General features: G+C 46.0%; 1 protein-coding gene across 1 annotated transcript; it reads left to right on the top strand.

The window, feature by feature from the left end:
• Positions 1 to 3: 3 nt before the first annotated feature.
• On the top strand, positions 4 to 26,611 carry DBNDD2 (dysbindin domain containing 2). The gene is made up of 4 exons (XM_066624766.1): positions 4 to 358; positions 16,339 to 16,494; positions 16,756 to 16,902; positions 23,840 to 26,611. The coding sequence occupies exons 1-4, from the start codon at positions 316 to 318 to the stop codon at positions 24,040 to 24,042; spliced, it is 549 nt and encodes a 182-aa protein (XP_066480863.1). The 5' UTR covers positions 4 to 315; the 3' UTR covers positions 24,043 to 26,611.
• The last annotated feature ends 1,389 nt before the right edge of the window (positions 26,612 to 28,000 follow it).

The following is a 28,000-nucleotide window of genomic DNA, read 5'->3' as shown; positions in this document are numbered from 1 at the left end:
CAAAGCCAGCGCCCTGGGGTGCTCGGGCATCGAAAGCCACAGGTTTCCCCCCACCCCCGCCAGCAGCCCCGGGACGACCTCTTTCCCCGCCCACCCCGGCGCTGCTCAGCCACTTGGTACGCACTGCCGAGCCAGAGCTGGAAGGGAGCGAGGCAGCGCAGCAGGCGGCCCGGGTGAGTCCCTCGCTCAGCCAGCCAGCCAGCGGCAGCAGGACCACTCCCTGGGAGGAAGATGAGCCTGCGGGGATCGGCGCGGGGACCTGCCCGGCTGCCGCTGTGAGGGTGCTGCCAGCCCCCTTGGCCGTCCTCCGGAGAGATGTCCGGACCCGAAGCGCACAGCCACCCCAGGAGACTGCCCTGTAAGTCTCGCCTTTCGCCCCAGGCTCCTGCCTGGCCTTTCGCTTTGCCTTGCTGTGGGCAGGGACAGAGGGGGGTCTGCATCCTCATCCTCATTCCTCCATTTGAGGAAGGGCCGCTCACTGCCTGGGTGCGGGAGCACCTGCTGGGTGCTTACTGAAGGCCCCAGCAAGGTGGGCAAGACCCACTTCTCCACTTGGGGGGCTGGGAGGAAAAGATCCCGGCTGGAGACCTGCTGCCAGCCCGTGTGGGCAACGCGGAGGGACCCGGACCAGGCTCAGGCTCGGACTCGGTAGGAGCAGTGGCGTAGCTAGAGGGGGAGCAAAACACTCAGTGTTGCAGGGAGCCTCACCGCGGCGTGCAAGCGGCCCTTCCCCTTCTGAGCCATTCCAGGCATACCCCTCCGCTTTGCTTCCACGGCCCCAGAATGGCTGGAAAGGGGAGAGTCCACTGGCACATGGCGGTGAGGTTCCCTGCAACACTGAGTGCTTTGCACCCCCCTAGCTATGCCACTAGGTAGGAGGCAGCCTTGTTTTGTCTTCTACGGTTTTTCTGACTTGGGCTGTGATCCTGCAGGCACTTTCTTGGCGGTAAGTCCCATTGAGCAAAATGGGGCCTGTTTATGAATAGACATTTATAGGCTTGTGCTATTAGAGGACTCAGTGGTCCCTCATGCTCAGAGCTCTACTGCGTTGCTTTGCGCACTCAGAGTGGACTCCTGCACTGGGCTCCCATTCAGGGTCAGATACTCCCCATCCACACAGACAGGAGGAGGGTGTTGCATTCAGACAGGAGCAGTTCCTAGACCCAGATGATAACTCCACTCTGTGTACTGCAGGAATGCATTGTCTTCAGTTGGTCTGCTCTGGGTACCAGCTCAGAGGCTTCACACCTCTTTGCTAATGATCAACAGCTGGGAACCATCACAACCATTGTAATGTAATTGTAGTTGCCCTTTAGTATTGTGTGTCACCAAGACAGCATCCCACAGCATTCCTTTCTCCAGCCCAGCTGACTCACACACACACACACACACACACAGTCTTCTGTTATTGTGTGCACACAATCTGTTTTACAGGGTGTCACCAAGGTTGACACACACCTGTCAACCTTGGACTTTCTACTGCCTTCCTATACCTTTCTGGTTGGCATTCTGTCCAATGCGCAGGGATGGGCCACTGCTCCTTGCCTGGGCACATCTGGAAAGTCTTAAAGGGTTTGCACTGTATTGATAGATAAAATTGGAACATTTGGTCACTTCCTCCTCCCATGCAGTCAACATAAAACCACTGCTTGGAAGGGTGCTTTTCTTTTCAGGAAGTGAGAAATGGAATAGGGGTTTCCAAGTGAGTATGCAAGCAGCAGGCTGCAGAACCTTGCTCAGGTGGGCAACCATAATGCAACAAACAAGTTCTCCCCCAATCCCTTCAATTTTAGCCAAATCACACCACTATTAATCTTCTAAAAATTTAATTTAGGAGGCTGGTGTGAAACCCCTTTGCCCCCCCATAATTTGAACACTTCTCTAAGAACTTTTCTAGGACCCTTCTTTGAACTCTTCTCTGGAATTAGTGGGATTATAGCCTCCTAGCCCCACAAACTCCTGAGTGCTTCTCTTTTGCATTTGCATGGGATTTTTCAGATCTGATTTGGGGTGACACTGGTTTCATTAGCATCATCAGAAGATGCCAGCTTATGAAGAGAGGCCAGGCAGAAATGGCCTCTCATAGGCACACTTTCTTCCCCATGGGCACACTTTCTTCTGGAATGCCACATCACTATTCATTCATCAGCTCTGGTGCTTTCACAGGACTCCCATACACACCACACATACTGCTCATTGTGCACTGCCAACTTCCTTTGCCACAAAGAACCCAGCAACAATGTCCATCTTAATGGTCTTTCATACTCTGTTCACACATAGCTATGCTGTATGCAATCCCTCCTCCATGCATTTCCCCACATGCACACAATCCCTATTGACCCACCTTGCAATCTGGATACAGCAGGTCTCTCACCCTAGTTGCCAGCTGCAGACTCACCCTCACCATAGCAACCAATCCCAGGTTTTAATTTACAGCTCTCATGCACTGGCTCCCAGCCTTATTTTATAGGCAAAGCACCTTTCTCTGTTTTCAAAGATGACCATCATATCCCTTCTCTGCTCTCTTCCATACAGAAATATCATTACTGGGTTTAACCTGATGAAATTACAAAGGTGAATCTAATATGATAAAACCTGTAGGGTATTTCAGGTCTTCAAAGCACTTCCCATCTCAGGAAACCTGACAACATTCCTGTAAAATAAATGTATCATTATCTCCATGTTGCAGTTGGAAACTGAGGCTCAGTAATAGTGGCTTACTGAAGTTGCCCATGACTCGGGTGAGATTTGAATGGGGAAATTTCCAGCTCACGCTCTAAGCCCTTTCCCTGCACAATCTCTCAGAGTAGACCATCAGAGGTGTGGGGTGGATAGTCCTACAGCTCTGGACCGGTTTCTGTGACCAGACTCTGTGACCAGTTTCAGTATATTTTGGTAGCCCAAATTCTGCACCAAGAAAAGCTAGATTCTGTAACCTATATAGTATACTGTGCATTTCCACATATGCTACTTATTTTGCATAATACATTCTGCTTCTATTAGTCATGGGGAGATAAAATGAGCTGTGCAGGGCTTGGAAGATCCACCATACAGCTGCTGGAAATTCTGCACAAACCCTTCCCAGGTTTCTAAGATTGCCACCAAGGATTGCACACACTCTTTCGAGCTTATCTTTGAAGGCTTGGGGACTAGAAAACTTTTGGTAGAAAAAAAAATATGCAAACCAGTATTCTTGGAAGTTGGCAAATTCGATATTGCATGTTAGGATTCTGGAATCCAATCACATAATGCACCCAGCCTTGAATATGTTTTTTGTTTTTTTTTCCTGAAGTGCATGAATCTGCCTTATACCAAGTCAGACTGCTGGTCATACCAAAATGTTCCAGCTAGATTTATTCAGTCAGTTCATTTCCTTCACTAAAATAATAGTAAAACCAGCTTCAGTAGTAGTTAATTTTCACCAACAGCTTATTGGCTTCTAAGGCATTAATAGTAGTGTACCTATTTTTATTCTACACTTGCAGGTTGGCTGAAGAGGGCTGTTCCTCTGAGCATGTGCAGAATACTGTGCCCCCCACTGCATGTAACCACATGCATCTGGATTAAGTGGTTGTCAGGCATGTGGCTTCCATCCAAGCATGAGCACAGACACCTCTTTTTCTTTAAATACTGTATTTGGGCCACTGGGCCACTCTACACTACAGCTATTGCAGGACCTTTAAGAGTCAGGATCTGAGGAGAACTGAAAATGTCCTCCAGAAAGGAACTTATTTGTATCCCTTTGCCAAGCACAGAGCCTTCCATGTAGATGGTTCAGAGAATTAAAAGCACCTCCGAGGCTGGGGTGCTGACTTCGCTCTGTGTGGATCAAATGTAGTGCTGGAGCTGCCACAGTTGGCTATCCTTGGTGTATTGAGAGCCTCTTGCCCTCCCATCATCCTTTCTAATGCGCTCATGATTTGATCCTCCTCATTCTTCTATATAAAGCAACTCATGGCCCTGTAAATAGCAGGATCTTATGATCTTGTCTGTGCTGGAGAGAAAGCTGTGGACGGTGGGGGTATTTTTAGCTTCGAGTCTCAAGGGATTTGGGGATTGGCTCATCTAGCTTTTGTTATGAATTTGTGTCAGAGGAAAGGGTCACGGGGTACCACCTCCTCACCCCCATTCTCTTTCCCTCGGTCTCTGTCTCCCTGTCAAAACCACTGCCTTTCTCGTCTTCACTCACTCCTCCTCTGCTTCCTCGCATGGTGGTTTGGATTATTTTGTGTTTTTGCTGCAGTATCATATCCCAAAGGAAAAACCGTACAGAGCATTTGTATAGGAGTCTGATGGATTCCGGGCCTCCAGTTTCAGGCCAGCTCATTGTCCTCAGAAACTTCTGTCTAGGTTTGTGCCCAAGATCTGCTTCTCCATCATCCCCATGGAGCAGAATTGCTGTAAGGAAGGCAGCAACCTGTCTTACTCAGTCACAGTCCTCCAGGGGAAAATGTCGGTAGTAGCTTCCTTGGAGCCAGTGCTACTGAATTATTCTTCCTAGAATATCCTTTAGGGGAAAAAAAGATTTAGAAAACTGGCAACTCATTTCTTAGATTCTGATCCACATAGGTAAAACATTCGTTTGTTGTTTGTGATGACTGCTCTCTCTCACACACACACCCCCACAAATCACTCAAACAATGAGAGTAGTCTAACTTTGCATGAGAATCCTTTTTTCAGCATTTTTCAGATGAAAATGGAACACTCTTGTAACATTCAAGGATCACTGCCTGACATCCCTCGCCCCCCCCCCCCCGCAACCCTAAAATGATCACACATTGCTAAAGGCTCTTCTTGCCTTGCTGAATGCTATATTTCTCAATTCTGCATTAGTCTGACCTACAGTGGCTTCGGAAATATGGGTTTAGTGAACTCTCCACTCCTGTTAAGTTTCTAAAATGTAAAAATGTTGTTTAACCTCATAGTGGATTTGGTTTTATTTTTTTATTGGATACTGCAGTGCAATCACATTCAGCTAAGTGTCCTTGCCAGGGGATGGGCTGTAGATAAGAGGCAGAGTACATACTTGGTATGCAGGAAGCCCCAGATTCAATTCCTGGTATATTTTCTTGACTGGAAAAGGCCCCTGTTAAAAACCCTGAAGAGTCCCCTACCAATACATGGAGACAATTCTGAGCTAGAGGAATCAGTGAACTGCCTTGTTATAAGGCAACTTCATCATGTGATAGACATTTACAGAGGTGTTGTGGGAGAGGACACTTTAACAATATTTTTTAGAAGCAACCCTGAGATGTTCCTGAAATAGAAGCAAAACTGGGAGAAGTACTAGAAAATGTCTCTGGTGAACAGGAAAAATTGAAGTGTATGGACTCTTTGGGATGCAGATATCTTTGAGAATTTTTGGTAGAGCAGTACATTTAACATTGGACATTTTACAGTCTAGCATTTTATTAAATGCCTGAAAACCGGACCAGGACCAGATTGTGGGTTTATAGCCTTCTTGGGGTGTGGAGGAAGGAGAAAGTTGTTCAGGTCATTCAAACATACATGGGAACTGTAACCCTTGATCTGTAAATACATCCTCAATATACAGGGATGTATTGTATTGGCAACCTTCAGTCTCGAAAGACTATGGTATCGCGCTCTGAAAGGTGGTTCTGGCACAGCGTCTAGTGTGGCTGAAAAGGCCAATCCGGGAGTGACAATCCCTTCCACACCGGGAGCAAGTGCAGTCTGTCCCTGGTCTGTCTCCCTGGCTATGGGCCTTCCTTCTTTGCCTCTTAGCCTCAGACTGTTGGCAAAGTGTCTCTTCAAACTGGGAAAGGCCATGCTGCACAGCCTGCCTCCAAGCGGGCCGCTCAGAGGCCAGGGTTTCCCACTTGTTGAGGTCCATCCCTAAGGCCTTTAGATCCCTCTTGCAGATGTCCTTGTATCGCAGCTGTGGTCTACCTGTAGGGCGCTTTCCTTGCACGAGTTCTCCATAGAGGAGATCCTTTGGGATCCGGCCATCATCCATTCTCACGACATGACCAAGCCAACGCAGGCGTCTCTGTTTCAGCAGTGAATACATGCTAGGGATTCCAGCACGTTCCAGGACTGTGTTGTTTGGAACTTTGTCCTGCCAGGTGATGCCGAGGATGCGTCGGAGGCAGCGCATGTGGAAAGCGTTCAGTTTCCTCTCCTGTTGTGAGCGAAGAGTCCATGACTCGCTGCAGTACAGAAGTGTACTCAGGACGCAAGCTCTGTAGACCTGGATCTTGGTATGTTCTGTCAGCTTCTTGTTGGACCAGACTCTCTTTGTGAGTCTGGAAAACGTGGTAGCTGCTTTACCGATGCGCTTGTTTAGCTCGGTATCGAGATAATGAGTGTCGGAGATCGTTGAGCCAAGGTACACAAAGTCATGGACAACCTCCAGTTCATGCTCAGAGATTGTAATGCAGGGAGGTGAGTCCACATCCTGAACCATGACCTGTGTTTTCTTCAGGCTGATTGTCAGTCCAAAATCTTGGCAGACCTTGCTAAAACGATCCATGAGCTGCTGGAGATCTTTGGCAGAGTGGGTAGTGACAGCTGCATCGTCGGCAAAGAGGAAGTCACGCAGACATTTCAGCTGGACTTTGGACTTTGCTCTCAGTCTGGAGAGGTTGAAGAGTTTTCCGTCTGATCTGGTCCGGAGATAGATGCCTTCTGTTGCAGTTCCAAAGGCCTGCTTCAGCAGGACAGCGAAGAAAATCCCAAACAAGGTTGGTGCAAGAACACAGCCCTGCTTCACTCCGCTTCGGATGTCAAAAGGGTCTGATGTGGAGCCATCGAAGACAACAGTGCCCTTCACGTCCTTGTGGAAAGATCTGATGATGCTGAGGAGCCTGGGTGGACATCCAATCTTGGGGAGAATCTTGAAGAGGCCGTCTCTGCTGACCAGGTCGAAAGCCTTTGTGAGATCTATGAAGGCTATAAAGAGTGGCTGTCGTTGTTCCCTGCATTTCTCCTGCAGTTGTCTAAGGGAGAATACCATATCAGTGGTGGACCTGTTGGCTCGGAATCCACACTGCGATTCTGGATAGACGCTCTCTGCAAGTACCTGGAGCCTCTTTAGTACAACTCGGGCAAACAGCTTTCCTACAACGCTAAGGAGAGAGATGCCGCGGTAGTTGTTGCAGTCACCCCTGTCACCTTTGTTCTTGTACAGCGTGATGATGTTTGCATCCCTCATGTCTTGAGGTACTCCACCTTCTCTCCAGCAGAGACAGAGGATTTCATGCAGCTCAGTGACGATGATCTCTTTGCAGCATTTTAGGACTTCAGCAGGGATGCTGTCTTTTCCAGGTGCCTTGCCAAAGGCAAGGGAGTCCAGGGCCACGTGAAGTTCTTCTAGGGTTGGTTCACTGTCAAGCTCTTCCAGCACAGGCAGGCACTCAATGTTGTTCAGTGCTTCTTCGGTGACTACATTCGGTGACTACATACAGGGATAGGCTTTGGTTATTTGATGGTGAGAGATGGGCATCCTATACATGCTCTGAGATCACTAGCAGGGGTAGTAAAGAAAATAGTTCTGCTTATTATGTGCTGGATAAGAGTTTTGTTAAGGAAACCAGATTCCAGGATCTGGTTCAGATTAAATCCTGTTCGAAGGGCTAGGAAGTTCCACACTACTATACTCCTTTTGTGCTGAACCTTCCTCAAACATCACCTGCACACTTCTTGTCTCCCAACCTCGAGACCTAGAAACTTGCGGAGAATCTGAGGAAACCAAAATCCACGCCATGTAGGGTTGCAAACACATAAATTTGAGCAGTGGTAAACATGAACAATTAAATTCCATGCTGGCCCAAACTTGTTGTGATAAAAATAAGAAATGGGTCACTTTCACATGCATGAAGCAGGGGCTTTGTTTTCTATTGCGGCTGGCTGGGCAACCCATGAGTCATGACCTGGAAAGCCAAATGGGGATTCTGGTTTGTTATTCCCATCCCAAACCCATATCCACAGCTTTGCTCAACTTCAAATAGTTGTGCCCCCTGTTTTCCTTTTCTTGTAGATACTATTGGGACTCTTTAGTTCATCTTAAGTACTTAGAAGTTTTCAAGGACTTTTAAAAAAAGGCTTGAAATGGGGGAAAAGTGTGTGTGTGTGGGAGGGGTACGCTGCTGCTCCATCTTCTCCTGGATTTATGCCTACACTAACAAGCCTCCCCTGCCTCCTCATTTTTTTCATTCATGCTGCCTGGTACACAAAGGACATTTGTATTCAAGATCCAGCAGGACAAAGAATAATGATAAATGTCATAACTCCCAGCGGAACTGCAACTAGACAATCCTGTCAACTCTTGGCCAGAATAGGGCCTTGCTTACTAGTGTCAGTGCTGCCAAAAGGATCCAAGAAAGGTCACTAGAATCTCCATCCCTGCTCCCAGTACTTCGGCATGGGTTTGCCTGGATATATCCAGCAAAAATTCATTTCTGGGAGAAGATAGATATGGCATGCTGTAAACAGCCCTTGCAGTGACTAATAGTAACTTTGGGAGGGCAATTAACAGTGGGAAAACAGTTCGCTCTCCCTCCCCTCTTCAAGGCTATGATCTCAATCAAGCATGTGATTAGTCTGTGGAACTCCTTGCCACAGGAAGTAGTGATGGCATCTTACCTAGATGCCTTTAAGAGGGGACTGGAGGAAAAGTTCATCACGGGTTACAAGTCATGGTAGGTATGTGCACGCTCATGGTTTTAGAGGTAGGCTACCTCAGATTGCCAGGTGCAGGGGAGGGCACCAGGACGCAGGTTGTTGTCTTGTGTGCTCCCTGAAGCATTTGGTGGGCCACTATGAGATGCAGGAAGCAGGACAAGATGGGCCTTTGGCCTGATCCAGCAGGGCTCTTCTTATGTTCTTATGTTTATGTTCAGACAGGGACCCTTGTGGCTACTTTTGGTGGAAAATGAAATGTTGGGAATCCTAAACTTGGAATTCAATTATGTGTTCATGTCTTGTCTACATAAGAACATAAGAAAAACCTTGCTGGATGAGGTCCAAAGCCCATCTAGTCCAGCATCCTGTTTCCCACAGTGGCCTACCAGCTGCCTCTGGGAAGCCCACAAGCAATAGAAACAGCATTGTTGTTTCCCACCGTGGCTTCCCTGCAACTGGTATTCAGAGGCATACTGAACTTGGAGGTGGTGTACAGTCTCCATGACTAGTAGCCAAGGATAGACTCCGTGGGTTTGCCCAATCTCTTTTGAAAGCCATCACTATATCTTATTGTACTGAATTCCACATACTAACTATGTGCTGTGTGACGAAGCACCTGTTTTCCTCTGTCTAAATTTTAAATCAGACAAACTCCATTAATCTGACTTTTAACAGACCTCTAAACATTCCGGATTTACAAGTGTGAGTTATCACCCCACTGGGATTGCTTAAATGGAGGATTACTAAAATGTTGGATTAATAAGACATTGTACCAATGCTGCTGGGAGACCAGGAGCAAAGTCTTTCTCCAGGGCACCCTTTTCTCTTGAGGCCCCACTTAACCCCTTGATGACACATTGGTCTCAACCACTGCCATAGGTGCTGAGGATTCAGGGGTTGACCTGAGCTGGTGGCTCATCTGAAGTGGTAGAGCCAAGTTCGTGTAGTAGTTCTGGTGTTGAACTTAGATCTGGAAGTCCCAAGTTCAAATCCCTGCTCAGCCATGAAGCTGCCTGGGTGGCCTTAGGCCAGACACTATCTCTCAGTCTGCACTCCTGTCCACACTTACCAAAGAGTAAGCCCCATTGACTATAATGGGACTTACTTCTAAGTAGACGTGCATAGGATTGGGCTCTCACCTCCCTCACAGGGTTGTTGTGAGGACAAAAGAAGGGAAGGAGCCGATCTCTGTGGAGGAAGGTTGATATAAAAATGTGAAAAGAAACCAGGCACGGCTGACCAACCCTTGAGGCCAACCCTATGACATGGCTGACCAACCCTTGAGGCCACCTCATCAATATGCAAACTGCTGTTGAGCCCAGAGTTGTGTGTGTGTTGTGTGGACATATGATGGTGTGTGTGGCACCCAGGCAAAGAAACAAAATGGGGTTATAGGGGCCTGTCTTCTATTTATAAAAGACTGTGTATATCAGGGGTGCTCACACTTTTTTGGCTCAAGAGCTACTTTGAAACCCAGCAAGGCCCGGAGATCTACCAGAGTTTTTTTACAATGTTCGCGCCATCATAACATATAACATTTATGTGTACAATGTATGTTGGTGTACCTTGCATAACCGCATGAGCCAATATTGCACAACACAACATAATTAACTATAAACATTTTTTGTAATTACTTGAGTTTACTTTGATGACTTGCACTGAAGTGAATCAGCCAAGGATGCATAGTCTGGACAGTAGCTGCTGACAGCCAGCCTCAAGCACACTTCCAAATGTTCATCAGTCATGGTGGAACATACTTGGACTTAATGATCTTCTTGTAGGAAAAGGCTGACTCACATAAATAAGTGGAGCCCTTCCTGTCTCAGGTGCTCTTATATCCCTGAGGGCCCTATTGCCTTCAAGTGGCTGCAGCTGTGCAGCACACTCTGCTGGATGCCCAGGCCTTACCCTTAAAGGGGCCACTGCTGACACCACATCTACCTCCTCACCAGATCTTCCTCGATTCCAATACGTGGGGGGGGGGGAGCAGATCTCTATACAGACCAGTGCAAAAACAGGGGAATGGTGTGGGGAAGATCTCTGTATAGACATCACAGCAAGACCAGGGCAAAACCCCTTGCACACAGAACCAACAGATGGAAGTTGGAGGGGGGGGGCAGATCTCCATACATACCAATGCAAAAACAGGGGAAAGGTGTGGGGGAGGGAAGATCTCTATATAGACATCACAGCAAGACCAGTGCAAAACCCCTTGCACACAGAACCAACAGATGGAAGTTGGGGGGGGGGGCAGATCTCCATACATACCAGTGCAAAAACAGGGGGAAGGTAAGTCAGCCCCAGTAGAGTCAAATGGGCTCACTCCCAGGGATGCGTGGACAGGAGTTCACTCCCAGGGATGCGTCACTCCCAGGGAGCTCACTCCCAGGACAGGGCTCACTCCCAGGTATGCGTGGACAGGAGCTCACTCCCAGGGATGCATCACTCCCAGGACGGGGCTCACTCCCAGGGATGTGTGGACGGGAGAGAAGCCTGCGATCGACTCATTTTGCCTTCCGATCGACCTGTGGATTGCGATCGACGTACTGAGCACCCCTGGTGTATATTGTCTTTCTATCACTTGGACGTCCAAGTGACTTTATGCCCTCCTAACTTGAGAATGGGTGAAGCAATAGCTAATCCATCTGCTTCCAACTTTTGCCTCTTTGTAACATCTTGCATGCACAAGCTGAATTGAGGGATGAAAAGAAAATTCTCAGATCTCCTTTCCAGCTTTGTTGCTTCCCTATGGTCCCCACACTTGTATGCAAGCCCCGTCTTTGGTGTGTAATGAGTGAGCAGTAAGAGCCGGAAGGATTAGCAGGCAGTGGGGAGCCTCCTGCCCATTTGATGCTCTTGGAACCCTAGAGGCAGGCATGTTGGGCGGTCAGAATTTCAGAGGAAAGAGTACCACGTCCCCCAGTTGTGAAAGCCCAAAAGGCCCTCTTTGGTTGGGTGCCAAGGGAAAGAAAAGCCACCAGTAGCAGCAGGTATTTTTCTCCCCTTCAAGACAAACAGGGGCAGCATTGTCCATGAAAGCATAAAAGTTGTGGGGAACATGCCATCCCGATGAGGCAATCTTAGCACCCGACAGTGTGAGAGACTGTGACAGAGAAGGGGAATGGTATGCTCTCTTAGTTTCTAGTGCTGTCAGAAAATATACAGCCAGACTTCCTTGCCTCCCATCTTGCCCAGGATAATTAGAAAGAATGGGGGGGGGGGAGTGGGGGATGACAGGGAGGAGGAAGACACTGTCTCTGACCCTCACTGCAGTCATGGGGTGGTCAGGACCCATTGGCAGCTGCTCCTGTAACCCGCTGGCTCTCTTGTTATATAATGGCATTTCAGTGCTCATGGCCAGCTGCCCAGATGGCTAATGAAATCTCATCAGAGAATTTATCAGCAGGTTTGTTAATTTGCCCAGCGAATAAATCCCAACACGCCTTTCCAGTTCAGGCTCTAACATAAGACATGTTGTGTGAGGAAAGCCTGGCAGCTACTCATACTGTACCAACTGGTCCCATCCTTCTTTGTCTGACCACCAGCCCCTTTATCCTGCCTGGCTTCCTGGTGCATTTCCATGCTGATTAGAACAGTCTTGCTGGGGGCACAGAGGAGGAGATACATTACAGTGGTTAATACAGAATTAAGTCATTGTGGAATAAGACCAAGTATTTATTTCAGGTGTAAAGCGTGGCTGACAGCTATGCATTCTGAGCTGAAACCCACCTCACAATCAGATGTGTATGTGAGAGGGAGTGGTGACTGGATTACTCACCAAGGAATTGAAAGCACACTGCATGTGCTCAGAGGCACTCTTGTCCTTTAAATGTTACTTGTTCAAAGGTTTAGCCCCAACATTGAGGCAGGTCAGCTGAGCTTGGTGTAGAGAAGCTGCATGTATTACATTTATGTTCTACTTTTCTTCTGTCATGGAACTCAAAGCAGTCTATGCAAGGTTCCCAATTGACTCTTCCATGCACAAAGACTTATTGCCCAATCTTGTCCCTGCCACATTATAGCATGCAATCATGCCAACAGAGTGCACACTGCAAGGTATAGTGGGAGAGGCAATCAGACTGCCTGCAGAGGTAAATGAAAATATTTCCTTACTAGGCTAGAATGCTAGTTCCAGCAGCACTTAAACCTGCTTGGTGACAGTATCATGTGCCCTCAAACCAATGTAACCTTGGCACAGAATTTTGATTTTGTTCAGCAGAAAACACTGATACTTCCTGTCTGGCTCTTATTGTTTTGATTCAAACTAAGAAACTTCTCTGAAATGGCATTTTTTGGGGGTAATGGGTTTTCCTGTCTCTGCAAGAGTGCGGTTTAGGAATTGAAGTCTCAAATCCCATCAGTGCTCATGGGATTATATAGGATTGTGAAATCAAACAACCCCACCTCCATCTCGTCCTGTGGTTAGGATATGAGGAGGGATCGTTATTGGCTCCAGGAACCTTTTATCACTCATCTGCGCTTGTTTTAATTGCTGACCATTTTCCATGGAAAAACTAGGTTAAGCAGCTGACTGGTCTAGCCTGCTGGAATTGGATTCAAGTTATGATACAGCTGAGGCTTTGCTGGAATAAGAGGAAACAGCCCTGGCTGAATGCTGAAGAGGCATGCAGTAGCACCAACACAGTACACAAGCCTCTGAATACACACCTTCATGCTATTAGTAGCTTCTGAGCAGACTGCCAAGGGGCCCAGGATTCTCTGTTTGACTGCTTTTCCTCCTGGGTCAGCCTGTTCTTGCTTCATGTCACATGTGGGATTAAATTACAGTGATGTCCTCCTGCATCAGCTAGTTCCTTCTCTGCCTCCTGGGTTTTAGCACACATGCATCCCTGGCATGACTGTTGAGCTAGAAAAATCACATTTGTAAGCTGATGGGTATGTGATAAGAGAGTGTCAGTCCTTGGCCTCACGTCTGCAGCTTAGTTTCTGCTGTTTGGTAGGTGCTGCGGGATCAGTCATCTCTGTTACTTCTTGGACCCAGTGGAGTAGCTAGAGGGGGTGCAAAGCACTAAGTTTTGCAGGGAGCCTCAGTGTGGCATGCAAGTGGCCCCTTTCCCTCCCCTTCAGAGCTATTCTGGGCAATAAGAGCAAAACATTTTGTTCCCACCATCTGGGATGGCTCCGAAGATGCCTCTGAAGATGTAAGGGGACCCTTGCATGCTGGGGGGAGGCTCCCTGCAAAGCTTAGTGCTTTGCACCTCTAGCTACGCCACTGCTTGGACCTGAATATCTTGGCCTCGGTACAGAGACACTGCCTTGTCTAACCTCCTTCCCTTTTTCTCCTTGGTCCGTAGAAAGTTCAGCAGTCATTGCTGTTTGTCTGAAATTTCCCCTGAAGCAACAGAAGAGCCTGTTCAGTCTGAGACAGAGACAATGAGAATTTGCACTGTTTGTTTGGTTTCCTTGGTTATGGCACTGCCCAGCTGAGTAATCACATTTTCCTTATACCAGTGTGGCTGGTCCTTGCATCAAGAGTTACTGGATGGGAGGGCTGAGATGCCTTCGCTGCCTGGAGGCATCTGAGATCAGCGATGGAAAATCTGGTAGACATGGCTCAAGGACCAGACACTGTTGTTCCTCTTTCTGTGCTGCTGTATTGGTCATTGATTCACTGGGTTCTGAAAAAATGTGGAAATGAGAACTGCCCCGCCCCCCATCCTGGTTAGGCTGTGATCATGTTGCTCTGGACAGCGTTTGGTACTTTCCCTACTTTTACCTCCCCTGTGGTCTGCATCATGGAAAAAATTAAAAGGATGGATTTTTAAAACTGTAGGCAGGAAGCAGGTTATCTGCAGACCAAACTAGATGAGCTGAGTAACCATGTGGATGTTAAACATATTTGCTCTGCACACGTGTAAAGTGTGGGGTGTGTCTGTGGGGAGGTGTCTAAACTGAAAGGAGTGTGGGGAGAGGAAAGGGCCAGGTTTCATTTCCCTTCCCCTCTCGCTCTTTTTGTCTAAAAAGTGAACTCTGCCTCACACACATATACATGATGTGTGTATATAGGGCAATCATACACACTGTCGTCACACAAATCTTGCCAGCAGTGTGTTTACATACTAGGCTGAATCTTTACATGTGTTTGTGGAAACGTAAGGGTGGATGATAGGACTGAAGGCAGGTGTCTGCAGACCTCTTTGCCTGATGGAAATTAAGTTGTCCTGTGCTAGATCGGAATTAAGCACTTGACAACACAGTTCTGCTTTTGGGCAACCCAATTATATTAGAAGGGAACTGAGTTGTGTTGGCCACCTCTTTGTTTTCATCTTGCAGTTTTTTTGGAACTTCACAAAATATGCAGAACCTGAGTTGCTTGTTCCACACAGAACTCTTTATATGAATTCAGCAACTTTGCAGATTAAGTGAAACTGCTAAATCTGAACTGAAATTAAAAGAGTTGCAAACTGAAATTAAAAGAGTTGCAAGATCTTCCCAGAGATCTTTCAATACTTAAATCTTCTGTTCAGACTTGAAGCATTTGCAAAGTTGGTTTTGGAGGGAAGGTTGTTCTTACTCTCACCATGGGTCACACTGTAGAAGTGGAAGCTTCCTTATTACAGGAACTTAAATCTTTTCCTTTTAGATATTCAACAAATAAGGAGAGGTAAGGAGACTGCATGAACATCAGTCTGCATGAACTTCATTCATTAGATCGGGGTGCCAAAAGCATTACTTATATTGGGCTGAATAGCATTCATGGTGCTTGCTGAGGGCCAGAAGTGCCTTCATTAAGCAGGAAGTGATGTCAGTAAGCAGGTAATGGCCATAAATAAGCACTTTGTTCGCTCATAGACTCATTAGCTGCAAATGAAAGAAGAGAAAATGAGCAAATCCTGATTATATTTTCAAGATATGAGGAAGTTCAGTTTTCACACTGGGAGAACCCAGATTTCAAAACAGCTGCCCTTGCAGTAGCACCACTTATGCCACAGTGTCACTTTGCAGCTTGGCAACAGAGATGTTCTGTGAAGTGATGCCTATGCAGAAATGGTGCTGCTGAGAGGGCAGCCTGCATGATAACTGGACTCTCCCAGCACCTTGGCAGTGTCTCCCTCTCTCACCCCTCTTGGTCTTCCCCTTCCCTGCCTTCTGAGGTCACCTTCCATCTCTCTCTCTCTCTCTCTCTCTCTCTCTCTCTCTCTCGCAGATCTTCTGCACTGCTGAAAGGGCAGCTCTGGGAGGGCCCAGTTATAACAGGGGCCGGATAAAGAGCTTTTGGAGGCCACATTCGGCCTACAGAGCTTATGTTCGAGACCCCCACGCTAGATGGTCTAAACTTGATGACTTCTGCTCTCCATGCTCCTATTATAAGTTCTTGTTCAAGACTGTAAGTCATCATTCTAGCAATCTGCACCCTGCTGCAATATCTTGTTCTGGAGATGGACAGTATAGAAAATTGTTGCCAGCTAAGTTATCAGTGTTCTTTTCAAGAAATATTGTGTGACCATCTTTCTTCACAAAGTATGAATGAATACATTCTAGAAAGCAATGGAAGTTCCCTGAGTAGAAAGGGGACTCAGAAGGGTAGAATAAAAGTCTGGTGTCTTTCTGGTTTGTACCATCTCTTCCCCAACTCCCACGGCTTTACCCTTCAGATAAATGGAATGGGGAGGAAGGCACCTTCAATTTCCTCTGTCCTGTGTTTCACATTCTCTTTTTCTGTTTCCCTTGCAGCTGACGTGGACAACGGGCAGCGGGGGATGGATGCAGAGCAGATGCAACAGCAGCAGCTCAAACTACGTGAGAGGCAGAGATTCTTTGAGGAGGTTTTCCAGCATGACGTAGATTTCTTCTTCCCGGTATCCCATCTGCAGATAGAACACCGGAGACGTAAGTGCCAATGGGAGGTATCCCCTATCATGCACTAGGTATGGGAAAGTGCTGTATTCCTCGCATGGACAAAGTAGATGGCTTTGCATTATTTATTTAAGGCTGATTGGCTTAAGAAATGGGAAGTGAGAATCCAGTTATGATCCTGGCAGGTCGGTGTAAGCACGTAGATCCCAGTGAGCTAGTTTATCCAGAGATTCCACTTGGTCATGAGAGTCCATTGTGTGGCATGGTGTCTGATGGCTCCCATGTCTTTGCAAGCTCCCCTAGGCAGCATTTCCTCTATGGAGGTGAACGTGGACATGCTGGAGCAGATGGACATGATGGACCTCTCTGACCAAGACACTGTGGATGTGTTTCTCAGCTGCGGAGCAGAGGACAACAACAATGTCGCCACACTCTTGCCAGGTATGTACAACCATCCCCATCACCTTTGAGCCACTTCCAGTTTCTTCTTTGACTTGTTGTGCTAAAGAGTATTATTAAAGAGAGCGAGCAAAATGAGTAGCCAAGGGCTTTGAGGTGTGAAATGTGCTATTCAGTGAACCGGCACAATTCCATAATGGAGATGGAGGGGAAGCTACGATGATGAAAGAACTCAGATATCTGTGTCTCTTTGATACCCAGACTAGTTAACCCCATTGTACCTAGCACATTCTGGTAGGTCATTAGGGAGCAGAATAGGAAGCACAGGAAATGTGTAGAAAGACAGATTCCATCAGGCCTAGTGCAGGGCTAGCCCAAGACTTCCTGACATCTAAGGCCATTCCTCCTTATGTGATGATGTTCCAGCCCCTGCTCCTCCCACTTCCCTATGCACTAGCTCAGCACTCTCCTTGTTTCCACATTTCTTCCTCCTCTCTGTCACCCTCTTCCTTTTCCAGTCCAGGAAGTGGACATAGGAGGGGGAGCAGTGGAGTTTAGTCAGTGATCAGAGATAGACTTCCCCCACCACTCTGCTGCCTGAGGCAATTGCTTCAGTTGGCCTAATGCTGAGATATTCAATCTGTGAATTCCTCCGTGTTGCCTGGGGGGAACAGGGGTGGCATCTGCATGTTGGGGTGTGTGTGTGAGAGCATGCCCCCATCTGCTCTGGGGGTGAGTTGTTATCTTGCTCTGTGTGGCTGCAATCCTATCCGCACTTTCCTGGGAATAAGCCCCATTGACATACTGCTGAGTAGACCTATATTGACTTGGGCGCTGTGTCAGCTTAACCACGGATCTTCACCTTTCTCTTTTTCCTCCCCCTTCAAAAAGAAAAAAAACCCACTCTTGATGGCTTTGTCTCCAAAAATTGATTAAAAAATAAAAATCCCCATTCCTTTTCAGCCATCCCCCTTTTTCCTCCTTTTGGGGGGGGGGGGTACTCTGTTGGCAAAAGACAAAAGGCACAATCCTAGCTAGGTCTACTCAGAAGTAAGCCCTATTGTGTTCCGTGGGACTTACTCCCAGGAAAGTGAGGTTAGGATTGCAGCCAAACAGTCTCTGGGTCTCAGTTTGCATCAGTTTGCAATTAGCAGATAAACACAAAACAAAGTCTTCCCCTCCCCCAGCAAATTCGTAACTTCCCCCCTTTCCAAAACCCTCCAGGTGTGCTGCTAACAAACTCAGGGCACAATCCTAACCAGGTCTACTCAGAAGTAAGTCCTATTTTGTTCAGTGGGGCTTACTCTCAGGTAAGTGTGGTTAGGGCAGCCTCAGAGTGCTGGCAGCTGTTTTTTTGTTTCTAGTGTATAATTATAACACCTTCGTCCCCATTTTGGGGGTAATTGAGGTGAGGTGTTGTAATGGGGAGCTGTGGCCAATGGCCACAAGGATTAGGGGAGCCGCAGGCCAGAAAAGTTCGAGAACCAGTGGTCTAATGGACAGAACGACCCTGAACTAGCACAAGATACTTTAGGGGCTGTGATTCAGAGAAGACTAAACTTAAGAGAAGATAAGACATTATGAACCATCTAGGACTAAATGTGCAGGTCTTGGCAGTCACTTCAGTCCAGTGGGACACAGTGACTCCCCAAATCAGTATCAGTGATAGGCAGGTATTGAGACTGTATCTGTGCCAGCTACTCCTTTTGTATTTCCTTCTTTAAAAAGTGGAACCAATTACTCATGTTTGCCATCCATATATACAAACAATTGCTTGTGAATAAACACTGCAGCCTGCTGTTTGAGCTGGCAAGGAAGGTGTGCTTACTTGCAAGTAGATCATCTGGCAGGTACTTGTGAGTAGAATTCCTCATTGGTAGGGTGTCAGCTCTTGGCTTGAAGCAGGATGTTGGGAAGGAGAGAAGATCATTACCTGGAGAAGAGGCAAGAGAAACCAAGAAACATCAGGCTATCCAAAAGCATATCCCTATAACTACTGAAAATACTGCCCATGTCTCTTTAAGTTTCTGAACCCTTTGCAGACACAGGCACGCATTCAGATTTCAGAATTTTTTTTTTTTAAATAGAGCTCTCAGGTAGCCATAATCTTCTTAATTTGAGATTATAGTGCAGGAGTCCGGGAGAGTAAATTGCATGCACCAGACTCACAGATAGGCATAGCTTTGCATTTAGGAATTGATGTAGGTACCTGGAAGAACTCTACTTTGCTGATCCCTGAGAAACACATTCATAGAGATAAAAATAAACTCCATGAAATATTTCTACTTATCCACTTGGGAGCTAATGCTTGTATATGCATGTTCTTATCTGCACAAAATACACAGGATGTACATGGCAATAAAGAATAAGTACACTCTCTCTCTCTCTCTCTCTCTCTCTCTCACTACATATTTAATATTATGGTGCACAACTTTGTTGGCCACACATTCTGTTTCCAGGCATGTATTGTTGAAGTGTTTGTTGTTGCCCATTATGGAATGGTTGTTTAGTTTAGGTAGCAACTCTGCAATCATTTGCACTGTTTTGTGGAAGTAAGTGCTTGAATTCAGTGCTTCCAGGTAAGTACAAATACGTAGATTGGGCTGCACTTCCATCCCCACGTCCAAAGCAGCTTATCAGGTAGCCATAAGAAAAGATTGAAGCTTTGATGAATCATGTGCCAAAAATTGATCAGCCCTTGATGATCCCATCTGCTGTCTGAGAATCCAAATGCCTGAAATCAATCAGTTTGAACATGGAAGACATCGCATGCTACTGTCTGAGTTCAAACCCCATCACATGATGAACACATGCTCTGCTAGTGTACATGGTTTCAAACTGCCGTTTCCTTTCCTACTTACGGCAGTATTTGCAAACTCACAACCAAGCATTGCTTTAGAGCAGGGGTGCCCAAACCCCGGCCCTGGGGCCACTTGCGACCCTCAAGGCCTCTCATTGTGGCCCTCAAGGAGCCCTCAATCTCCAATGAGCCTCTGGCCCTCTGGAGATTTGTTGGAGCCCACTCTGGCCCGATGCAACTGATCTCAGCGTGAGGGTGACTGTTTGACCTCTTGTTTGAGCTGTGGGACGAGGGCTCCCTCCACTGCTTGCTGTTTCACGTCTGTGGTGCAGCATTGGCAGTGAAGGAAAGGCTGGCCTTGCTTTGTGCTAGGCCTTTTATAGGCCTTGAGCTACTGCAAGACCTTCATTCATTCATATAAATTCATCTTTAATATATTCATTTATGTAAACTTATGTAAATTTATTTAAATTTGAAATGTAAATTAATTCTCCCCCCCCACCCCCAGCACAGTGTCAGAGAGATGATGTGGCCCTCCTGCCAAAAACTTTGGACACCCCTGCTTTAGAGTATGGACTCCTCCTAATCTCTCCCGATAATGCTATATTGTTCATTAAAAAACAAAACACAACTTTCCATTCATGCATTGCAATCCTAAACATGTTTACTCAGACATAAAGGCTATTATAGACAATGGAGCTTATTTCCTAGGTAGTTTGCATAGGATTGCAGCCTAAAAATATACATTCTCCTTTCCATTCCTATAATTTCAATCTATGCAAATGAGAACAGACCAGGGTATTAGCACTGAATATGATGATTCTGTATATTGGCCAATAGATAATTTGAAGTTTTTAAAACTTCCTGGGCACTGGGGATTAAACAAATAGCTTGCTTTGTTGCTTCCACTTACAGTATTTTGAACATTGCAGACTGTTCAGGGCCTAAGCAATGAGAGCCTTTCCATAGAGATTTCAAAAGAGAAAGAGGAGCAGAATAGTGAAGTGCTGACTAGGTAAAGTGGCCTGTAGCCTCAATCCAGCACCAGGAGGGCTAGAGCAGTGTTTCTCAACCAGTGACATTCATATCACTGGTGGTACTTGAGTTGGTGTCCAGTGGTATCTGCAGGACTTCCAGGCCCCCCTCCACCGGGCAATGAAACCAGTTGTGTAGCGCAACAAACAACAAAAGGAAGTTCAGCTTGGTGGGCTGAGCTCCACCATGTGCTTTTGCATGCTCAAAAAGGCCCTCCCATCTGCCCTGAGCCTCTTACTGGTCTTTGTTGTGTGGCATCTGGCCTCCAAATCTGGAAATAACTGGTAGTGACATTACTACCAGTTACCTCTAGTGATACTTCCAATTGGTGGACGATGCTAAGTGGTACAGCGGGGGTAAATGTTGAGAATCGCTGGGCTAGAGAGAAGTCCTGAAAGGACTCTGAAGAAGTTTCCCAATGAAGGATGTTGTCGCAGTATGTTGTGATGGCACCTGGCTTAGGGTGCAATCCCAACCAACTTCCCAGCACTGACTTAGCCACAATACAGCTCCAAGGTAAAGTAACAAACATGCCCTTACCTTGAGGAGGCCCCCTTGACTGCCTCCCCACTGCAGGATGCAGTGCACACCACATTGGCACAGCTATGTGAGTGCTGGAAAATTGGTTAGGATTGAGCCCTTAGATGTCTTTAAAAGTAACTGAAAAAGTTACCAACCAGGATAGGAACCATGATGATTATATGCAGCCTCAGGGTTTTAGAGGTACCCTATCTCTGAATGCCAGCTTCGAGGGAGTAGCAACAAGACAGAGTTATCTTGTGATCTTCAGGATTCCCTGAGGTCTATGGTGATCTAGATGAGCCCTTGGCCTGATCCAGTAGGGCTCTTCTTATAAGATGAGACCAAGTGGCAAAAAAATGGTTGCTACTCTTTTCCTCCATCAGCTGTATTCCCAACAATGATCAACTTGATTATTTTGGATATGGGAGGAAATGATGGCAAGCACCAGAGTCCATTTTCCATTCCCCTCACCACCCTTCTCTTTCTCCCTTCTAGAAAAAGAAGTGCCTTCCTACCTACCTCTCTTTTTTGGAGCCTCTGCTGTCATATTCATCCAAATTTTCCAAACCAAGTTTTCCTAGCATTGTGGTAGTTTTGCTACCAGGAAGCCAGAGAGGCTGAAATTCAGTGACAGAGCATATGCTTAGCAATGCGTATTATTCTGAAAGCACTGACAAACATTTCTTTTAAAGGAATGAAAGTATTCAAGGCCAAAATCATCATTGCCCTCTCTTGGCTAGACAGAATGCATTGAGGTGTGTGTTTTTGCATGTGCACATGTGAGCATGAACATGCTCTCGTGCATACGCACACGCAAAAGAACTGGAAGCTTTGCATCTCTGTCAGTTCTCCCCCTCCCCCTTATATTTAGTCTCATGCTGGAAGGTTTTATGTTTTGTGCAGGAGGAGGAGGCCAGGGGACTGGCAACAAGAGAGACCCTCTTATTCTACAGTGATTCATCTTGAGTGTGACTCAAGGGCTTTACGGGCAGACAGCTTCTGCATTCCAGTTTAGCAGCCTCACTGATGAGGTCTCCAGGCTGCATTATTCACAAGACATGCACAAAGGCACCCCTTGCCAAACATGGAGAAGGAATGCAAGGCATGGGCCTGATACAATGACAAGGCCAAGGATTTGTAAAGGCAGATCTGCCAGATTGGCAGCTTGGCTCTTGAGGAGGGGTTACAAGGTCATTGGCTCAACCCTCCCCCCAGGTCAGTGGGGCACTGTGTCACACATTTAGTGGTGTCCTTTGCTAATGGTTCATTAACACTTCATAATCAGGCAGAACCACAGGAGCAGGATCTGTTGCTAAAAAATATTTTAGTGTTAGCATGCCTGTCTCAGCCAGAGTGCCAAGTTCTCTGACAAGGCAATCCCAATTTGGTAATCAGGACAGTTTATGGATTGAATCACTGGCTGTTTGGATATTTTGATTTTCATCAAATGACCCATACAGCAACAACTTTTCCTCCAGAATCAAACTTGTTTCAGAAACAAACTTGTTTCCTTTTCCTTTCTTCTTAAGCCAAGATTCACATAGCACTGAACTCGGCACAATCCCACACGTGACAAGGAAAGAGCCTTCATGGTCTAAGTAATACAGAATTCTAATGGGAAAAAAAAAATAGAGGCACTCTCAAGCTGCAGCTTTGATTACATGTTACTGTTTACATTTGGAAAAGCCATACAGTACAACAGCCCCCAAATGTCCAAAGATGTGTAGCTTTGTAATGTCGTTAATAAAATCAGGCATGGTGAGACGCATGCAGGCTGGAAAAAAATCATATCCTCCTTGTGTCTGATTTTTCTGATATTACAACGGTATGATCAGGCAGTGAGAAGGAAATGTACCTTAACCATATGTTTGGTTTTGCAGAATAGTTGTAATAGACCAGTCCTTGTGTTTGGGTAGAGGGGACCCTGTAGGGAGAAAATCTTCTAGATTGTGGATCGTGATACTCCATACAATGTGCAATGCACTCTCAGCTTGTATAGGGGCATTTCCATAGAATGTACCACAAAATTATCTGCATCCAAGCAGTGGTTTTGTTCAGAACAATCCCTGTACAAACTGGCATCCACATGAAGGAATATGTCTGAACCCTTCTAACTTATAATGGTAACCTAGGTGTTTAGCGTTCTACGTTTATTCACACATCACATCACACAACCTTTATTGGCATATAATTCTACGTTTATTTATGTACTGTACTTTTATCTCACCTTTCACCCCAAAGAGACCCAATGAGGCTATTCAGTATGTTTTATGGTTTATACAGTATATTTCGTAGCAGCTTGCATACAAGGAATGGCATGGGAATGAGGCATGTATGAAATTATAGTACTCCTGATACAGCAGTGACCAAACTTGATCACTCTACTATATTAACGTAACAGTAACATAGTCATATGCTATAATAACAAATAGTGCCTGTATGTACACCTTTGAAGACATCAGTAGTGCAGTTCTCCTGCATTGAGAGAAGATGAAATGAGGGGGGGTCACCTTGTTTATGAGACCAGAAAGGGTAAGAGGATGAAGTCACAAGGACATAATGGGCTGTAAAATGCCAGTCTTATCAATTGCTTGTTCCCTTCTTGTCTCTCTCCTTGGTCAGATGCCAACAATTATCAAGAGGAAATCTCTCTGCAAGTGCCCAACTCAGCTGAAACCAAATCCCGGATCTCATCTACGTCCTCGGCCTCCACAGACCTGAACAGTCTGGACACCAGCGAGGAAGGGGCTGAGACCCCCGTGGTGCAGTCCGACGAGGAAGAGCTTCAGCAAGACGGCCCTGAAGAACAGGAGGCCAGAAGCTAGCTGTGGGAGAAGTGGTTGCCATGCTCCACATCCGTTCCACTGCATGGACCCTGCCAGCTAGAGACGATGATGGAATCATCTTGGCTGGCTCATTTTGACTCCCACTGAGTGAACCCCATAGAGGTTCCCTTTTCCTGTCACTGTTCTTGGGGAAGGTTCAAGCAAACCCTTCCCCCTGTAGGATGGTCTGCTCCTTGTAAGAAGGCAAGGAGCAGAGGGGGAAACAGGGTGAGGCAAAGGAACTGTAGAAATTCAGAAACTCTCCAGGCTTTTCTCACTAATGGTTCTGTTTCACTTACCCTGACTTCTCTGTGAACTGTGGCACTAGCCACAGTTTTCAAGCAAGTCCTTTGGGCAGGCTTGCAGTCTCCCCAGTCCCAAAACATGCGCGCGCACACACACACACACACACACACACTCTCTCTCTCTCTCTCTCTCTCTCTCTCTCTCTCTCTCTCTCTCTCTCTCTCTCTTACAGAAAATTATATTCCTTCAAATAAACAAGTGGGATGATGTGTGTTATTGGGGGGGAAAATAGTCAGTGAGACTCTTGGGGCAGCATGGCTGAAGAATATATTATCCAACTAAAACAGGGCTAGAAGAATTAGTGAAGCCTGGGGAGGGCACTTGTGGTGGGGCAGAGTTTTCATTTTCTTTCATCTAATCTTGCGTTATTGCACTGTAAACATGTCATACTAGCTGGTAAGGAACAGCTCCTGAGAAGAACAGTGGACTCCAAGGGAGGGAGGGATGCAGCAATAATGAGTCTGTTTAGGACAGGCCTGAACAAGTCGTGATCAGCTAAGCTGAATGCAACCCACCAACTGGTGCGCTATGTCTGGTGCCCCATCAGAGTTTGCATGAGATTACAAAATAGGTGGGTTGTCAAGCACCCAGGAGGCTATTCCAATGCATGGTTAGTGGATTGAATTCAACTTGGTGGGTCACAAGCTTGTGTAGTCTTGACAGGTTAATGCCTTCATAGCCAAGGCAACTTAGGTTGTCAACTAGCTAGTTTTTAAGTGACCGAATCCAGTTCTTCTGGCTTAATGGCTAAAGCTTTCTCAGGAAGTCCCTGGTTCACCTGCACCATAAACTCAGTTGACCTGCAATCTTATAATGCTTTCCTGGCAGTAAGCCCCACTGCATACAATGGGATTTACTTCTGAGCAGATATACATAGGATTGCACTATTAGTGGTTGTAGGGAAGCCACTATCTTGGCCTCAACCTTCCCCCCCCCACCCCGTATGAGGATAGTAATGCTGAGCTGCCCTATTGGATGCTGTGATGATTACTAAGATAATGTACGTGACATGCTTTGTACACTAGATGTTAAATATTCTTCTTATCAAACATTCTGAAGGGTCAGCTATACCACCAATTAACGGGGAACATTAAATAGTCACATATTTAAAGGGGTTATTAGGATCAGATGGAAAATGGTGGCTAGGGAGAAGAAGCAATTGTTCAGTGGCAGACGCCATGCTTTGCGTATAGATGGTTCCAGGTTCAATCCACAGCATTTATAGTCAGAAAGGACCGCAATTAGCCCAGCAAGGAAGACTTTTGACTGTGACTTTGAAGTAAGATAAGACTATCTGATGACATGGGGTTTTTCCCCCCTCCAGTTTACTCCAGGGACTAGAAATGAAATGTCTAGACTGTGTTACACTGTTATTTACACCAAGGTCTATTCTCTTGCCATCCTGCAATATTAATGGTGGATACATGACCTAGAAGAAAAAAGGAATCAAGAGGGGAACATACATAGAAGACACCAACTATATCCACAACCCTTTATATGTAACTGTTATTCACATGATTGCTGTGATGGGTTGATGACCTTAGTCTGTGAAACTGCTGCCATTGCAGATATGGCTGCAATCCTTTCTGCACTTTGCTGGGAATAAGCTCCATTGAACACAATGGGACTTGCTTCTGAGTACCCAGGCATAGGATTGTGCCATACTTCTTTTCTGCAGCTGCAACCTCTCTAGGATATGTAATTGATTAGATTAAATGACTAAAAGCATTTTGATAGACTAAAATGGTGCCCCGATTAGTTGGGCAGCAGATTTTGAAATTTTTAAAATTATTTTAATTAATTTTAAGTACAGGCATTTATATGAAAACTGTGGCTGCAATCCTAACCACACTTTCCTGAGAGTAAGCCCCATTGAACAAAATAGGACTTACTTCTGAGTAGACCTGATTAGGCTTGTGCCCTGTGGCTCACAAGTACCATCTTAGAAGAGGAATTTCATCTTCTTTCTTACCGGGGAGGGAAGGGGAATGCCTCTTCTATGATTTCACCTGCTGCAACATATATGTGCATTGTTTTAAAACCAAGTCAGTCTTTTCTTTAGAACATTTTGTCTCTTATACAAATGTATGCAGTTTTAATCAATGTGGTTAACTAAAACTCACACAATTAACGTTCTAAGATTTCCTTAATCAGTACCTACTGATAGATCTCTGAGTGATTTGCAGTAGACTGACAAGGATTTCTGATTCTCAGTAGTTCAGCTATCATGAGTAAAATTGCAAGTAAAAAGACAAGCCTTTGCCATGGTTGTCCTTCTGCTATTTGTTTATCTTTCAGCCTCAAAAGCAACAACGAGTCTTACAGCACCTTAAAAGCTAACAAATCATAGCATTTTAATACATATATACTTTTGTGGTCTAGAGTCAATTTCATCAGATGTAGACTCAGTGATCTTCACATGTAAAATGTACTGGTTACCTTTGGCTAGGTCTTTGTGCAGCTCTGTTGGCTTCTTTTAGAGTTTTGTGTTCGAATCCTGATCCTTAGTCATTCTGTTGTAGAATTATATTTGTATGTGTATAATCCATTATCCTTTGTTTGTATTAGCTTATCCTCATATATGGTCTGTGGGTGCAGTAGGTAACCAGCTCTACCTGGATCTACCTGCATCTAGATCCAGTTGATGGACCCCAGGATTCCAGTAAAAAACAATGTGGATCCTGCAAGCCTGAAGTCTGTCAAGTTTTGACAGAGACTAACACATGTCACAGTCACACACCTATTTTGCTGCATTGGCATGCAGTGGGAAGCTGTGGTCAATAACAACTTCCTGATGTGTGTGCATGCTGCAAAACTAGATGTGTAAACAATATCACATGACAACAATTGCATGTTGATTGCATGTTTTGTTTTGTTTTTCCTTACATGGAAAATTAGTAATATTGAAAGCAGCCCTCAGGTTCCTTGAAAACTTTGTTCTGATTTAAACCAAACAGGTGGCATCCTTCATGCATATCATAAGAACATAAGAACATAAGAACAGCCCCACTGGATCAGGCCATAGGCCCATCTAGTCCAGCTTCCTGTATCTCACAGCGGCCCACCAAATGCCCCAGGGAGCACACCAGATAACAAGAGACCTCATCCTGGTGCTCTCCCCTACATCTGGCATTCTGACTTAACCCATTCCTAAAATCAGGAGGTTGCGCATACACATCATGGCTTGTACCCCATAATGGATTTTTCCTCCAGAAACTCATCCAATCCCCTTTTAAAGGCGTCTAGGCTAGACGCCAGCACCACATCCTGTGGCAAGGAGTTCCACAGACCGACCACGCGCTGAGTAAAGAAATATTTTCTTTTGTCTGTCCTAACCCGCCCAACACTCAATTTTAGTGGATGTCCCCTGGTTCTGGTATTATGTGAGAGTGTAAAGAGCATCTCCCTATCCACTCTGTCCATCCCCTGCATAATTTTGTATGTCTCAATCATGTCCCCCCTCAAGCGTCTCTTTTCTAGGCTGAAGAGGCCCAAACGCCGTAGCCTTTCCTCATAGGGAAGGTGCCCCAGCCCCGTAATCATCTTAGTCACTCTCTTTTGCACCTTTTCCATTTCCACTATGTCTTTTTTGAGATGCGGCGACCAGAACTGGACACAATACTCCAGGTGTGGCCTTACCATAGATTTGTAC

This window comes from Tiliqua scincoides, chromosome 4 (genome assembly GCF_035046505.1).
Source record: "Tiliqua scincoides isolate rTilSci1 chromosome 4, rTilSci1.hap2, whole genome shotgun sequence".
NCBI classification, from domain to species: Eukaryota; Metazoa; Chordata; class Lepidosauria; order Squamata; family Scincidae; genus Tiliqua; species Tiliqua scincoides.
This window is presented reverse-complemented; position numbering and strand designations above follow the sequence as displayed.